The 17,981-nt window shown below is 40.3% G+C and overlaps 1 protein-coding gene across 10 annotated transcripts in view; it reads right to left on the bottom strand.

The window, feature by feature from the left end:
• Positions 1 to 9,850: 9,850 nt before the first annotated feature.
• CHD1L (chromodomain helicase DNA binding protein 1 like) overlaps positions 9,851 to 17,981 on the bottom strand; it is a 143,615-nt gene continuing 135,484 nt past the window's right edge. For all 10 annotated transcript variants that reach the window (XM_082685108.1, XM_082685112.1, XM_082685106.1 and 7 more), the window contains 4 exons: positions 14,231 to 14,301; positions 12,094 to 12,208; positions 11,062 to 11,170; positions 9,851 to 10,433 (listed from right to left, as the gene is read on the bottom strand). In XM_082685108.1, the coding sequence (XP_082541234.1) occupies positions 10,361 to 10,433; positions 11,062 to 11,170; positions 12,094 to 12,208; positions 14,231 to 14,301 (368 nt within the window). In that variant the 3' untranslated portion in view covers positions 9,851 to 10,360. The remainder of the gene's footprint in view (positions 10,434 to 11,061; positions 11,171 to 12,093; positions 12,209 to 14,230; positions 14,302 to 17,981) is intronic.

Raw genomic sequence — 17,981 nt, 5'->3', positions numbered from 1 at the left:
GGGGAGTTCTGCCAAACTTTCAAAGAAGAAATAAAACCTATTCTCCTGAAGCTGTTTCAAAAAATTGAAGCAGAAGGAAAACTTCCAGACTCTTTCTATGAAGCCAGCATTACCCTGATCCCCAAACCAGGCAAAGACCCTACCAAAAAGGAGAACTTCCAACCAATATCACTGATGAATATGGATACTAAAATTCTCAACAAGATCCTAGCAAACAGGATCCAACAGCACATTCAAAAGATTATCCACCATGACCAGGTGGGATTCATCCCTGGACTCCAAGGATGGTTCAACATTCGCAAATCAATCAATGTGATACAATAAATTAATATGAGAAGAGAGAAGAACCACATGGTCTTCTCAATTGTTCTAGAAAAAGCATTTGACAAAATCCAGCATCCGTCCCTGATTAAAACACTTCAAAGTATAGGGATAGAGGGAACATTCCTGAACTTCATCAAAACTATCTATGAAAGACCCACAGCAAATATCATCCTCAATGGGAAAAAGCTTGCAGCCTTCCTGTTGAGATCAGGAACAAGACAAGGATGCCCAATCTCACCACTCTTGTTCAACATAGTATTAGAAGTCCTAGCAACAGCAATCAGACAACAAAGAGAAATAAAAGGTATCCAAATTGGCAATGAAGAAGTCAAACTCTCTCTCTTCGCAGATGACATGATTCTTTATAGGGAAAACCCAAAAGACTCCACCCCCAAACTACTAGAACTCATACAGCAATTCAGCAACGTGGCAGGATACAAAGCCAATGTATAGAAATCAGTGGCTTTCTTATACACTAACAATGAAAATACAGAAAGGGTAATTAGACAATCGATTCCATTTACTATAGCACCAAGAACCATAAGATACCTGGGAATAAACCTAACCAAAGAGGTAAAGGATCTGTACTCGAGGAACTACAGAACACTCATGAAAGATTTGAAGAAGACACAAAAAGATGCAAGACCATGCCATGCTCTTGGATCGGAAGAATAAACATTGTTAAAATGTCCTACTGCCTAGAGCAATCTATACTTTTAATGCCATTCTGATCAAATTTCCACCGGTATTTTTCAAAGAGCTGGAACAAATAATCCAAAAATTTGTATGGAATCAGAAGAGACCCCAAATCACTAAGGAAATGTTGAAAAACAAAAATAAAACAGGGGGCATCACAGTACCTGATTTCAAGCTTTACTACAAAGCTGTCTACCATGTGATCACATGCCAGACAGCATGGTACTGGCATAAAAATAGACACATAGACCAATGGAACAGAGTAGAGAGTCCAGATATGGACACTCAACTCTATGGGCAAATAATCTTCGACAAAATGGGAAAAAATATACAGTGGAAAAAGGACAGTCTCTTCAATAAATGGTGCTGGGAAAACTGGACAGCTATATGTAGAAGAATGAAACTCAACCATTGTCTCACACCATACACAAAGATAAACTCAAAATGGATAAAAGACCTCAACGTGAGACAAGAATCCATCAGAATCCTAGAGGAGAACATAAGCAGTAATCTCTTTGATATCAGCCACAGCAACGTCTTTCAAGATATGTCTCCAAAGGCAAAGGAAATAAAAGCCAAAATAAAATTCTGGGACTTCATCAAAATCAAAAGCTTCTGCACAGCAAAGGAAACAGTCAAGAAAACAAAGAGGCAACCCATGGAATGGGAGAAGATATTTGCAAATGACAGTACAGACAAAAGGTTGATATCCAGGATCTATAAAGAACTCAAACTCAACACACACAAAATAGATAATCATGTCAAAAAATGGGCAGAAGATATGAACAGACACTTCTCCCATGAAGACATACAAATGGCTATCGGACACATGAAAAAATATTCATCATCACTAGCCCTCAGGGAGATTCAAATTAAAACCACATTGAGATATCACCTTACATCAGTTAGAATGGCCAAAATTAGCAAGACAGGAAACAACATGTGTTGGAGGGGATGTGGAGAAAGGGGAAACCTCTTACACTGTTGGTGGGAATGCAAGTTGGTGCAGCCTCTATGGAGAACAGTGTGGAGATTCCTCAAGAAATTAAAAATAGAACTTCCCTATGACCCTGCAATTGCAACTGGGTATTTACCCCAAAGATACAGATGTTGTGAAAAGAAGGGCCATCTGTACCCCAATGTTTATAGCAGCAATGGCCATGGTCACCAAACTGTGGAAAGAACCAAGATGCCCTTCAACAGACTGGATGGATGAGGAATGGATAAGGACTGTGTGTGTGTCTGTGACTGAATGGATAAGGAAGATGTGGTCCATATACACTATGGAGTATTACGCCTGCATCAGAAAGGACGAATACCCAACTTTTGTCGCAACATGGACAGTACTGGAGGAGATTATGCTGAGTGAAATCAGTCAAGCAGATTGAGTCAATTATCATATGGTTTCACTTATTTATGGGCATAACAAATAGCATGGTGGACACGGGGAGTTAGGAGAATGGAGTTGGGGGAAATTGGAAGGGGAGGTGAACCATGAGATACTACGGACTCTGAAAAACCCCTGAGGGGTTTTAAGTGGTGGGGGGGTGGGAGGTTGGGGGATCCAGGTGGTGGGTATTAAAGCACAGATTGCATGGAGCACGGGTGTGGTACAAAAACAACGAATACTGTTATGCTGAAAATAAATTTTAAAAAATTAAAAAAAAAATTAAAAAAAAGTAGTAGAGAAACAAACAAAAAAGTAAGTCTTAAAAGTTTTTACCACACAAACAAACAAAAAATTGGTCACTCTGTGAGGTGACGGATGTCTTAATTAACCTTACTGTGGTAATAATTCTGTAATATATTCATATATCAAATCATTACATTGTATATTTTAAACTTACATGATGTTATATATATCAATAAAGACAGAACAAATAAAATTAATGTAATAAAAATTAAAATTAAAAAAAAGATGGTTTTGGGGATAAAGTTTGAGGGTTTTGACATTATAGGATAATGTTTCTAGCTATGGGTGGGTTCTTATCCCATCTAAGGTGAGCATTCTTCTTATTGCTTTTACTGGTTTTCTGTGAACACTATCAATCTCAAATAGTTCACTTTTAATTGTGAGAAATTTGTCATACACATGTATGTATGTGTGTATATATAATGTACTTTGACTTTTTTCTTTATTCTTTCATCTCCTTTTGTAAGGTCCTCAAGTTCATTTTTAACTCTAACTCCTTCTATTCCACCTTTTATCCCACATTTTGAATTTTTCATGTTTTTCATATTAATATTTCCATTTGTTACTTTTTTATAATTTTAATGTCATATTGCTTGTATCTTACTTTAGGTTTTTTTTTTAAAGATTTTATTTATTTATTTGACAGAGATCGCAAGTAGGCAGAGAGGCAGGCAGAGAGAGGAGGAAGCCGGCTCCCTGCGGAGCAGAGAGCCCGATGTGGGACTCGATCCCAGGACCCTGGGATCATGACCTGAGCTGAAGGCAGAGGCTTTAACCCACTGAGCCACCCAGGCGCCCTTCAGGTTTTTAATATAGTTATTTTACATATTGTAAATTCTTAATTTTTCTCTTCTAATTTTTTTTAATGTTAACTTTTTCTATTGAAGCAGTTTTAACCCTCAGGTATATTCCTATAGTTATATTACCCTGGGAATGATAGTAAAACCTATCTTTTAATGAGCATTGGAGAAGGGTAGATGTCCAGATCCAGTCCAGACATTCAGATCCTCAGGGCCCAGGAGAGCTTTAGAACAAAGAGTTGGGGAATGAGCCCTAGCACAGGGAGATTTAGGCACCACAGATCCAGAGTCGTCCTCCTTTTTATTGTTGTTGTTGTTGTTACTCTATCTAGCAGTTCCTTAGATCTTAGCTTCCCCTTTGAACTCTCAAATGGAAAAACAATACTGGGAGGGACACTCCATAGATTATCTATTAGCTCTGGGGATTTGAAAAGAGTAGAGTAGGTGCTTGGGAATGAACAACCTCAATCTATTGGCCCCAACCAGTTGTGTGTGTGGTTTTTTGTAGGCTTTGTTTTGTTTTTCCTGCCCTGATTTTACCCTTGTGGCTATCTGGGCTCACCTTGAATTTCTATAGGGAGATGGCGGTCAACAATGGATCCAAGGGAAAGTCCGGGAGGGGTGGTGGTGGCATGATCAGAAGAGCTTTTCTTAAACAGCCTTCCAGAGCCACACCAGCCACCAACTATCCATATAAAACAGTTCAAAACTTTCCATCCACCCTTGGATTTTTTGTATTATTTCTTAGATTCCATGCTTTCATTTTCAGTTCCTCCAAGATTGATTTTGGAGGAGACAGCCCAGGTTAATTTGACATTTTGGTAGGAATTAGAATGTCCTCTCTCCAGATTGTTTAGAATATGCAGTCAATGGATGCAGAAAATAAGTCATACTGAGGATTTTTGTTTCTACCCTAAGAACAATGAGAAGCCATTGAAGGTTTTAAGATCAATGACAGTCTGCAATATGGTAATTAGATTGGAAGGGAGTGAGAGTCAACATGAAGACAGAGGTAGAAAGGCTCGCAGTTGCCCTGGTGAGATGATAATGATGATCAACACTAAGGTGATGGTGGGGATGAAGGAAAGTGAATTCAAGAGGTACTTATGAAGTTAAATTGCTAGATCTTGATTATAGATTGAGTTTAAGGGAGACAAGAAATACATGAAAGATTAACTTTTACATAGTGGGCTTGTATAACTCAATGGATGTATTTGGGAGAACTGGAAGGGATTGAGTTAACTCAATTTTGGGTATATAAATTTATGATCCCTTTAAAATATTCATTAGACATGTCAAATAGGCAGCTGAGTAGGCTTGGAGTTCAGAGGAGACAGCTGATCTAGCTCTGGGATGACTCACACATTTATAAATGGATGAAATAACCTTGAGTTCAGAATGGAAGGAGAAGAGGACCTAAAGATGAATCTTCAGGAACTCCAATATTTCATGGCTAGGTGTTACTGGTTGAATTGTCCTCCAAAATTTGTATTTGAAGCCCTAAGCTCCACTACCTCAGAATGTAAATATATTTGCAGACAGTCCCTTTAAAGAGACAACTAATTAAAATAAGAACTGTAGAGTGGGGCCTAATCCAATCTGGCTGGTGTCCTTGTAAGAAATTTGGACATCCAGAGAAACACCTATACACCGAGTTAAGACCATGTGAGGATATAATATGGAGGCAGCCATCTGCAAACCAAGAAGAGAGGCCTCAAGAGAAACAAAATCTGCTAACACCTTGATTTTTGTACTTCAAAGCCATAAGAACTAAGAGAAAATTAATTTCCATTGCTCAAAGCCACCCAGACTATAGTTTTTGCTATGGCAGCTCTAGTAAAATAATACACTAGATTAAAAAATATATATATAAAGATTACGGGGGGGAAGTTGTACAAAGATGATAGAATAGAAGATAATTCCTGAAGATTATTTTGTCATAATCACAGAAGTCAAGGCAACAGTGTTTCAAGTCTGGGAAGCAGTCAACAGTGTTAAACTTGGCTGACAGGTCAAGATGAAAACTAAATATTGCCTCTGGATTTAGTGAGTTGGAGTTTAATGGTATTTTTCATTTATTTACTTGAAAGCGAGCATGCACACAAGCAGGCAGAGGGTGAAGTAGGCTCCCCACTGAGCAGAGAGCCCAATGCAGGGCTCTATCCCAGGACTTTGGGATTTTGACCTCAGTAGAAGGCAATCGACTGGACCACATGGGAGCCCTGAGTTTGATGGTATTAATAGACTCCTGGTGGTGTAAAATGCAGGAAGGTAAAATGGCATGGGTTAAAGAGTGAGGGGGAAGTGAAGAAATGACATGATTATGGACAACTCTTAAGGTTTGATAGGGAAAGGGAATGAGGAATGGAGTTTGTTTGTTTTTTTTTAAGATTTTATTTATTTATTTGAGAGAAAGAGGTCACAGGTAGGCAGAGAGGCAGGCAGAGAGGGGGGGAAACAGGCTCCCCACTGAGCAGGGAGCCCGATGCGGGCCTCGATCCCAGACCCCAAGATCATGACTGAGCTGAAGGCAGAGGCTTAAACCACTGAGCCACCCAGGCGCCCTGGAGTTCTTTTTAAATGGGAGAGACTTGACCTTGTTTTTTCTCAATGCAAGTTTTCAATTTAAAAGAAGAAACTGAATGTATAAACAAAGTAAATGGTATAAGAGCATTCTTAAGAAAGGTGGAGGGGAGAGTTTACAGCTGAGATGGGGGAGGGCCAACCTTTTATTAACAGAGAAAGAAAGGCTGGGAGCAGAGGTGGGCACCTTCAGAATTACTCCGGGGATAAAGGAATGGCTGCTTATTTTCTAGTTGAAGGTGCTTGGTTTTTAAGCCTTCTTTGCTTCCTAAAATGAAATCTCAATTCAACTTTGCATTATAACTAGTGTCTTTCATCTCATATTCTGGCATTCGATTGGTTGGTTGTCTATTTTCAGAGTGGTTGTTGAGTCTTCACCTTAATGCCATTGGTATTTTAGTAAGAAGTTTTGAGAAGCTTCAAAGGGCAGTTGCTAGTCAGTCACTGTAAAAATGACAAGTTTCTGTCTTCTCAAGTTTTATATTTAAAAAGTTATGCCATCTGGAGTTTATAATATATGGGGGAAGTCTGATACTTTTCCCAAATTGCTAGCCAGTTATCTCAGTACCATTTCAATTCAACAAATATATCTCAGTACCTATGAATCGCTTTGTGCAATACAAGAAATCATCTTTGTTAAAGACTTCAGTATTTCACCAAGGGTTAAGTAAATAGACCAATAAATGTGAGCTACAACAAAGAAGTGCTGTAAACATAATTGTTATTAGCAGTTTAAACAGATTAAATTTTTATACAATTACAGTGTTAGTAGGTCTGTGATCAAAGGAGCAAGACTGATACAAGTTGAAGGTCAAGCAAAGCTTTATTTCCCGCCAAGCATCGAGAATCAAACCGACGGGTCGGGGCCACCTCTTACAGAGAGGGCGACCACCCCCAGCCTCACAGACTAACTTTTATAGAGCAAAGGCCATGTGGTTGAGCCTGGCCCCACACAGGTGGCCAATGAGATTGCAACACACAGAGAAAGCTGCACAGTCATGCTAGGTCACACAATTCACACACATACACAATTGAGTGGCCAACTGAATTACAATTCACCCTGTAGTAGCTCTTTGAACTAGCCTATCACCTTGGTCAGAATTGGTGCCTAAAAGGCGGGGCCCACACTCCTTGGTAGCTAGGGAGACAGTATACACGCTCCACTGATTGGATGTCTCCAACTAGCCTGACCCGCCCTTGTATTTGAGCTCTGTTACCTGGGACTAGTTGACCATATTTTACTTGTTTCGCAGACTTGCTTTTAAGTAAGTCCCTTGCGGGGGGTGGGGGGGGGGTGGCGCAGGGTCAGTTTAAGTTTTACTGCGTAAACAACAAAATGGCTGTTCAACCAAGATGGAGCCACTCTGGCTAAATAGGCCCTTAAAACAGGAAATGCCTTTTTCTGGATTCTTACAGAAAACCAGACCTGATAGGGGACAGTGGAGAGTTGGGAGATAGGGGAAGGAGTTTAGAGGAGTAAGGCAGTCCAGCAAGAGAAGCCAGCATGACAAGCAAAAGCCCAAGTGAGAAACTGCAGGATGTCTTTGGGAAGTAAGTCTAGATTATGGGTGAAGGTAAGCAGTGCTAAAGTTCAAACTGTAGTTAGTAGACAGCAAAAAACCCCACTGGCCTAGAGATGGTTTGGGGCTATAAAATGCTTTGAAGGTACACTTGAAGAAAATTTAGTATACACTTTAGATTGACTGGAAAAATAAGTCACAGGCTTTTTGCAAAAGGTAAAAGAGCACAAGCAGCAGACATAAAGGACAGTTTATTAAAAATCAAGAAAATATATCAGTTTGCACATATGGAAGTTCAGTAGACTTAAGACCCTCATTATCTCGGGTTTTTCATACTTGTGTAGAGGTATAAACTTTTCCACAGAAGCTCATCAGTGCATAAAATCTTGCATTGTTCTCATACCCCTGTCTTAGCCTTCTCAAAGCCGCAGGCTAGAGGGCATCAATGATAAGCATAGAGGCTACTTAGAGACAAACAGGCTTGAGTGATGTTAATATACAAAGGGCCCTCAGGCATTCCCTGGCTGGACACAGGCCCATCAGGCAGCACACCTCAAAATATCCATAGGCCCTCACTGACCAATGGGCTACTTACAACTAGGCACAGTTACCAAAAAAGGGAGAATTCCGTATGTTGCCATAACTTTTCACCTTCCATCTTTAAAATCAGCCCCCACCTAGGTACCTGGGTTGCTTAGTCCATTAAGCATCGGACTCTTTATTTCAGCTCAGGCCATGATCTCAGGGTCATGAGATCAAGTCCTAAGTTATTTTCTCATTTTCTCTCTCCCTGTGCCACCTCCCCCTCCAAAAACAACTGAGAAAACAGCCCCACCCACTGCCTCCTTAGTCTCCCCTTTGTTATGCCCACAGCTCCCTTGCAGTGTATTCAATAAACTTCTTTCTTCTTTATTGTGCTTCAGGTGAATTCTTGTCACTGCCTGTGCCACCCATCAGCTTCCACCTGGCCGTTGCCCATTTGGAGACCGCCCCCCCCCATCCAATCAGAAGAGACCCCACAATAAGCTGTGGAAAAAAGAGAACAAAACCCTCAGGATGAACAGAATAGATAGTTTTTTTCTTATAGAATGACAGCCCTTTGGGAAGTGGGAAGGGCTTATAAAAGGTAGGAAGGACTTAGGGAGACATAGGGCAGTGCTGAGGACTCTGAATTGCTGAGGTAGACAAGCGAAGTAAGGGGCTGCCACTGACAAGTGACCCCATGTAAGGGAGAATGTGCTATGTGAGTTTTCTCATCTTCTGTGTTGTTTTGCCCAACTTCTCATGAGGCAGAGGTTCATGGCCTAGGACCTTCATCCAGAGGGAAAAGCACATATGGCTGGAGCATGGGGGACTGAGTGCGGTGTGAAAATGAAGCACCTCAACTCCCAGAACAACTGTGCTGCTGAAAGGTCAGCTGTATTCTCTGAGAGTGAGTTCCCTGCTCTGATGCTCCTCTCAGATGTTCAGAAACATCCACAGTTGGCCCTGTGCACACAGCCCTCAGAAGTGAGCACAGCTTTTCAGGAGAACATACAGCTTCTGCAAATCAAGTTTTATTCACATCTGCTACTACCTCAGCTATCAAGCAGCTATCAAGGCTGCTTCTGAAGGTATGACCATTTACCTACATAGTAGGTTTCACTGTACTCCCTTTAGAGAGTTCCAATTCTGTGTATATAGGAGAAATAAGATGCCAGTCAAGAGGTTAAAGTTACAATAATAACCTCGATGTCAAGACCTAGCAGTAAGGGTAGGAGTTAAGAGGGAACAAAAATGAAAGGAGTTTGGGGTGCCTGGGTGGCTCAGTCCTTTGAACTCTTGATTTTGGCTCAGGTCATATCTCAAGGTTGAGAACGAGCCCTGTGCTGGGCTCCACACAGGACATGGAGGTTCCCTGAGATTCTTTCTCTCTAAAAAAGGAAAGAAGTTTTAGGAGGAAAAAAAAAAAAAGGAAGAATCATGAATTTAGGGTCTAATAGGTCTTTGACACAGATACTAAACTGTCAAAGGGTGAAAGTGCTAGGGAGAGAGTCAGAGCACATCCCAGGTGCCATAGATACTACCCTCCTTAGAAGGTCCTGGTCCTGGATGGCTGCCCCTCTAGCCAGGATTCCTTGAAATGAAGGGCACAGGGCTGAGATTTCTGAAGACGTCTCTGCAGGACTAAGGGTGGGGAGGTCTAAATACAGCAGAAGTCTGGCTGGTTGCAGATAGTCAACCAAGACTGAGGCTTTTTTTTTTTTTTTTTTAAGATTTTATTTATTTATTTGACAGAGCACAGGCAGGGGAGCAGCAGAGGGAAAGGGAGAAGCAGGCTCTTCACTGAGCAGGAAGGCATAAATGGACTGAAGGTGCTTCCTTCTCCCAGAGCAACCTGTTTCATTTCTTCTTAATCCACAGTCTAATCCTCTGTAAAGAAATCAGTCTAATAGGGGAAGAAAACTGGATTGAGGAGAAAGAAAGCAGTGAAACCATTAGAGATAGAAAATTTATTATTATGCAAATAGCTATGCAAATGAAAGCCCTGGCAAACAGCCAGAGGACTTTCCCAATTAAGGTGTGCATCCCTGTATTACAGGTACCAAATCAGAGTAACACATCCTGGGAACAAAATGAGAATTCAGAAAACACAGTATCTCAGAGGCCCACCAGATCCAGACTCTTTTTTGAAACACTCTAATTCAGTAGCTCCGGGCAATATTAACTGCTTGCTGAATGCTGACTGTGATACTGGTCAACTGTTAAGGTGCCAGCTGTCCTGGAAGAGAAGAGGATGGTGGATGAACAGCTGCCCTGCTTCTAGGAAAGTAGTATCTGATAAGGACAGTCAAGGAAGATCTAGTTCATCACTTTAAAATCAATTTTACCAAAACTGCTACTTCTCTAGATTAGTAATTATTGAAGTAATCACGCTGAAAGTAGCATGTCTTAATTCCCTTTCACCATATAAATTCTTCCAATACTGTTAGTACTCATTATGGCTACTATTATCTCATTATTAAAACTCTTTTGATACTGCTTAAATTGTACAGGCATACAAAACATGACTTTTCTGCTAAGTTTTTATAGTTAAACCAAACAGGGAAAGATTAATACTGCATGCTATCACTTGTATCTGGAATCCTAAAAGAAAATGTCAAACTCCTAGGAACAGAGCCTTGTCTATAGGCCTGAAGGATCTCTAGAGACCTGATGTGAAAAGATTCACTGTTATCAAATGACAATTATTCAATGAACTCCTCCCTTCATATACCTTTTAATCTAGCTGCTGGCACCAAGAAATGCTTGGGTGTATTCGTCCTTGGATATGTAGAAGTTACAAAGTACTTCTTAGAGTAAAAAATGTGGCAGAAAAAGGCTTGGCCTTGATTAGTGATACCAGAAAATGCATGACATTTTCTTTGAGCTGAGAGAACACACTAGTAAGATCACAAAAGGATACATGTAAGTTGGGATGCCTTTTGCAGCCAAATGTTTCCGAATAAGTCGCTCAGTACAATACCAGTTAAAACCTTTTGTGGCATGTCCAATACGTGGAAGATGAACACTTGCTGTTAAAGGGGAAAAAACAGGTTATGATGTCTTCATTCATCAAAAATTTGATTCAGTATAAAATAACTAAGAGAAAACTCCACTCTTAGTCACTTTGTGGTTTCCAACAGACAAAATGTACATAATCATGGGGTATCCCACACTAAGTATAAAATTAGAATGTCAAAAATATTCTAGGGCAGGACTATAATAGGAAGAAGTCAGTCAGTCAATCAAACACAAAGACCTACAGGTTCTGGAAATAAGCAGGTACAATGAAAATAGAGTATAATCAGTGTTGGAGATAAAAAGATGATGATGATTATTATTATTATTATTTAGAGAGGGGGAAGAAGAAAGGGAAAGAGGGAGAATCTTAAGCAGGATCCATGCTCAGTGCAGAGCCCAAGGCAGGGCTTGATCTCACAACCTTGAGCTCATGACCTGTGCTGAAATCAAGAGTCAAGACACTTAACTGACTGACCCTCCCAGAAATAAACAGATAAGCTTTAACAAGCCAATCAGTTCAACAAACTCTGAAACACAATAGGTTTAGAAATAAACTTCACTCTCATTTGGGCAGAGAACTGTCTGCTAATGTGGACTGGATGTGGCTACCCAAGAAGGGAAGTGGTAGGGTAAAACAGTATCCCCAACAGCATCTGACCAGATTACTACATCTCTGGTCTTCTGCTTCCTCATCTGTAGAATGAGGACACAAATACCCCAGTGCAGGAAGATGGTCCACAGAGATAGTGAATACAAAAGTGATCTGGAAAGGAAAGGAGGCGAATCAAGATGACGTGGTGATACTTGTGTGGTCTCTCAGACATGGAGGCTTACCTTTACCATCTACACTGAGTGAGGTCTTAACATTTCTCACCTCCCTTAAAAAACCCTATCACATGCCTGGAAACAGAAATTCATGTTCTGAAAAGCTTACCTTTCTTTCTCTTTGCTGCTAAATAGATCTTCTTCAGGCCCTCTTCTAGGGCTGCCATCTTAATGCCAGACAGGACATTTGCGCGGTCACGGTGCTGAGCCACAATCAAGGCCAACTAGGAGGAAAAGCCATCACATGGTTGACATGACATGAGAAGGCTGCACTGTCAACTAAGTGAGGTACCCATGGAGGTCACTTAGTGACCCCCCATGGAGGGGGGCTTCATCTCCATCTTTTCTGGATGTTCTGCCTGAACCAGGTCCTACCAAATCCATGACTTAATCTTCCATTCTAATTGGTTTATTTTGTGGTAACTTTATACATAAGCATTTCTTCTTGTTTTTAAGATATGTTAAAACCAGTGTCCAAAACATGCTGTCTTTCCTAAGTGCTCTCAATGGTAAAAGAATTTTTCAGTCTTAGGAGCAAAAAGGACTTTACAGGTTCCTGTATCCAGCCCTCTGGTGGATATTTGAGTCAGCTCCCAACCCCCGTTCCATCTCTGCTCCTGTAATTCCTACCCTGTCCTAAGTCGGGGAGACTGGACAGAGTGTCAAGGGAGTGTCTGGGACTGGCAGCCCTACCATCATATGGTCACCAGTTGTAAACAGTTTCCTTGAGTCACTGGATTCTGAGCGTCTATGCTGTAATCACTGTGTTGTTCATGTTTTTTAGTGTTTTAGAAATGACTGAAAAAATGGTTGACCAGGCAGAAGCCACTTTGTTGTCAGCCACAAAGACCACCAACCTCAAAAAAAATATATGTCCCTTTCAGCCCGGTTTCTAAATTTCTTTTCTAAGTCAGTAAGATTTGGCTCTGAATTGAGTATGAATTCAGGCCCTTGATAAAGTCAGGTCAAGGGGCACCTGGGTGGCTCAGTGGGTTAAGCTGCTGCCTTTGGCTCAGGTCATGATCCCAGGGTCCTGGGATCGAGCCCCACGTTGGGCCCTCTGCTCAGCAGGGAGCCTGCTTCCTCCCCTCCCTCTCTGTCTGCTTATGATCTCTGTCTGTCAAATAAATAAATAAGATCTTTAAAAAAAAAAAAGTCAGGTCAAGAGTGGTTAATAAAACATCTTAGAGGAATTCTAAAGGACTGGTAAGTAAGAGACACTTAAGATGCAAAAGGAGAATTTTTCTTTGAAAGCAAGAAAGCATGAGTTGGGGGAAGGGCAGAGGGAGAGAATCTTAAGCAGGCTCCACACTCAGCACAGAGCCCATTGCAGGGCTCAGTCTCAGGACTCTCAGATCATGACCGGAGCCAAAATCAAGAGTTGGACACTTAACTAACCAAGCCACCCAGGTGCCCCTAAAGGAGAATTTTAATATAAGCAGAGGAAATATGGATCGGCTCCTCTTCTCTGCTTATGGCTGGCTACTAAACACAATCTTTTACACATCTTTTCACATAATGAATGATGACACACTTGAGGTTTTGAGCCCTGTTTTCTTATTCAGTGTTTCCTAAGCACTTCCTATGAGCCATACTGTGTGAGGTATCGAGGATAAAATGAGAGTCTACACTCTCAGGAGGAGCCTGCCTAAGGTCGGTATAGAGAACCACCAAGTCCGAGAACAATGTTCCGTGATGGAAAGAAGGGTGACGGAGGGAGTGTGGTGGGACTGTGAGGCCTAACATGCTTGTTATGGGTTGAATTCCTATGTTGAAGCCCTAACCCTTAGTACTGAAGAACGTGACTGCGTGTGGAGACAGGACATTTTAAAGCAGCAAATAAGTTAAAATGAGACCATTAGTGGTGCCTGATCCAGTCTGACCGCTGTGCTTACAAGGAAAAAATTTGCATACAGAGAGGAAAGACCATGTGAGGAAATATGAAGGTGGCTACCCTTAAGCCAGGAAAGAAGCCTCGGAGGCAATCAGCCCTGCCTGCACCTTAATCTTGGACAGGCAGCCTCCAGAACTGTGAAGAAATTAATCTGTCTTCTGAGCCACCTGGCTGGTGGTGTTTTAAACTAGAGAGATGATCCTTGAAAAGCACAGTGTTGGTGCTGTTTTATTATGGCAGCCCTTGAAACCAATGTGTTGACAGGGCAGCAGGAACAGGAGAGGTTTAAGAGGAGGTGACATGAGCCAAAATTTAGTTCTGATTAAGAGATTTTTTTTTTTTTCTAACTTACCAGATCTTGCCCACTGTTTCTTGACTCTTTATCATCAATAGGAAATAAAAGGACGCCTCCCAAATTCAAGTCTGAGGTAAAATAAAAGAGCAACAGACAGAAGGTAAGGTTCACTCTGGACTGAGACCCCTGAAGAGGGACCCTTGTGAATGCCCGACTCCTTTCCTCATCGGCCAATCAAGTAGCAATATCATTTTTTCTCACTCTCTTAGATTCAGTCACTGCTTTAGCCAGGAACTCACAGGATCCACCCTGGAGAGGTTTTTTTCTTTTTTAATTTTTTGGCTCAAAAACTTTCATTTTCTTCATGTTTTATTGGGGTAAAATATACCTAACATAAAACTTACCGTCATGACCATTTTTAAGCACATAGCCCAGTAGCGTCAAGTACCTTCACACTCCTATGTAGTCTCCACAGCTCTCTTTACCTTGCAAAACTGACACTCCATACTTATTAAACATCTTCTCATCTCCTCTACAACCACCATTCTTACTTTCTACCTCTGTGAATGTACTGGAGTTATTTCATCTAAGTGAAATCACACAACACTTATTTTTTTGTGACTGGCTTATTTTACTTGGTATCATGTTCCCAGGAACTGTCCATGTTGTAGCATGTGTCAGAATTTCCTGGTTTCCAAGGCATGAATTATTATTCCCTGTATGAATATACACTGCACTGTTTATCTATTCATCCATCAGACACTTAGGGTTCCACCTTTAGGCCATTGTGAATAATGCAACATAGGTGTACAAATACCTGTTTTGAGTCCGAGTCCCTATCTGCAGTTCTTATAAGAGGGATTGCTGGATCATATGGTAATTTTATTCTTAAATCTTTTTAGGAAACACCATACTGTTTTCCATAGCAGCTACATCATTCTGTGTTCCCACCATCAGTATACAAGTGTTCTAATTTCTCCACATCCTCACAAAACACTTGTTATTGTCTATTTTTTTATTGAGATGTAACTGACATGTAACACTGTATAAGTTTAAGGCATATAACATATTGATTTACACATTTATACTGCAATACAAGTGCCACTAAAGCAGGAGCTAACATCTCAATCACATCCCATAACCTTCTCTTGGTGGGAACAATTACGACCTGGTCTCTCAGCGATTTTAAGGTTTATAATAAAGATCTGTTGTCTGTAGTCCCAGCAATGTATACTGACCTCTAGAGGTCATTTATTTACTAAGTGCAAGTTTGTACCCTTCAACATTAACATTAACCATTTCTACCACTCCAAGCCCCTGGGAACCACCATTTCATTCTGGTTTTTTTTTTTTAGTTATAGATTCCACATTAAGGGACACGTGTGTGTGTGTGTGTGTGTGTGTGTGTTTTGTGTACACATCTTCTTTATCCATTCATTTGTTGACAGACACTTTATCTTGACTATTGTGAATAATGCAGAAATCAACATGGGAGTGCATAGATAACCTGCTTTCACTTCCTTTGAATATATACCCAAAAGTGGGATTGCTGGATCATATGATAGATCTAATTTTAACTTTTTGAGGAACCTCTATGCTGTTTTCCATAGTGACTGCACCAGTTTGCATTCTCACCAATGATGCATGATGGTTCCCTTTTCTCTACATCCTCATCAATACTTATTAGCTCTTGTCTTCTTGATGACAGCCATTCTGTCAATTGTGAGGTCTTATTTCATTGTAATTTTGATTTGCATTTCCCTGATGATTACTGATGTTTAGCATCTTTTCATGTCCCAGTTGGTCATCTGCACATATTCTTTGGAAAAATATCCATTCGGTTCCTCTGTTCACTTTTTAACCAGACTTTTTTTTTTTTTTTCTGTTGAGTTGTCGAAGTTCTTTATAAATGTTGGATAGCAACCCTTTATCCAATATATGGTTTTTAAATATTCTCTTCCTTTCTGTAGGTTGCCTTTCCATTTTGTTGTTTCTTTTGAAGTGCAGAAGCTTTTAAGTTTGATGTAGTCCCACTTATTGATATTTTTCCTTTATTTTTATTCTTTTGATGTCCTCCCCAAAAAAATCACTGCCAAGGACAATCTCAAGGAACATCTTCCCTCAGTTTTCTTCCAGGAGTTTTATAGTATCAGGTCTTGTGTTTAAGTCTTCGATCCATTTTGTGATAATTTTTGTAAGTGGAGTAAAACAGGGGTCCCAATTTCATTTTCCTGCATGTGGCTATCCAGTTTTTCCAACATCAGTTGAACAGACAGACTACATTTTTCCCATTGGATGTTCTTGGCTCCCTTATCAAATATCATTTGGCAATGTATGTAGAGGTTTAATTCTGGGGTCTGTAGTCTGTTTCATTGATCTATTTGTCTATTTTTATGCTGATACCACACCATTTTAATTATTATCACTTTGTAGTCTAGTCTGAAATCAGGAAATGTGATGCCTTCTGCTTTGTTCTTTCTGATGATTGCTTTGGCTACTCAGGTCTTTTTTGGTTTCATTCAAATTTTTGGATTTATTCTATTGCTGTAGAAAACGCTATTGGAATTTTGATAGGGATTGCTTTAAACCCAGAGATGGCTTTGTGTAGCATGAACATTTTTTTTTTTTTAATTCACTTCAATTTATTGAAACATTTTTTGTGACATATCATTCTAAGTCATACTGTTACAAATATTCTGAATTTGTTTCACATTTCAGGAAGCAAAATTCAGAAAAGGCTTTTGCAAGATCCAAACACGATGCCAGATTTGTTACCAATTACTGACAACTGGGGCTGTGGAAAATCAACTATTTCAGACAAATTTTTCCCGGACTTAAATTTTCAGGATTTTCAGAGCCAAGACAGTGGCTGCAGTTTGAAAAGAAATACACTCATGTAAAATAATTTAATCTTTAATTAAAAATTCAAAATCTGAAGATGTTTGTTTAATTCTGCATTTCTCCATTTGAAATACACAATTGGGAGGCCGATCAGCCCCCAACTTTGATGTGACACCCACTTTGCTGTAATACTTGGTAGCTCCTCTGATGAACCACATATTTCCTGTTTCTTTCCTTTTCATTTATTGTCAATATTCATATCTTTTGGTAAAGTTTTTTTTTTTTAATTTTTTAATTTTTTATTTTTTATAAACCTATATTTTTATCCCCAGGGGTACAGGTCTGTGAATCACCAGGTTTACACACTTCACAGCACTCACCAAAGCACATACCCTCCCCAATGTCCATAATCCCACCCTCTTCTCCCAAACCCCCTCCCCCCAGCAGTTTTGTGAGATTAAGAGTCACTTATGGTTTGTCTCCCTCCCAATCCCATCTTGTTTCATTTATTCTTCTCCTACCCACTTAAGCCTCCATGTTGCATCACCACTTCCTCATATCAGGGAGATCATATGATAGTTGTCTTTCTCTGCTTGACTTATTTCGCTAAGCATGATACACTCTAGTTCCATCCATGTTGTCGCAAATGGCAAGATTTCATTTCTTTTGATGGCTGCATAGTATTCCATTGTGTATATATACCACATCTTCTTGATCCATTCATCTGTTGATGGACATCTAGGTTCTTTCCATAGTTTGGCTATTGTGGACATTGCTGCTATAAACATTCGGGTGCATGTGCCCCTTTGGACCACTACATTTGTATCCTTAGGGTAAATACCCAATAGTGCAATTGCTGGGTCATAGGGCAGTTCTATTTTCAACATTCTGAGGAACCTCCATGCTGTTTTCCAGAGTGGCTGCACCAGCTTGCATTCCCACCAACAATGTAGGAGGGTTCCCCTTT

This window comes from Mustela nivalis, assembly GCF_964662115.1.
Source record: "Mustela nivalis genome assembly, chromosome: 10".
Classification (NCBI taxonomy): Eukaryota; Metazoa; Chordata; class Mammalia; order Carnivora; family Mustelidae; genus Mustela; species Mustela nivalis.
The sequence above is the reverse complement of the archived record's forward strand: the minus strand, read 5'-3'. Positions and strand labels throughout refer to the sequence as shown.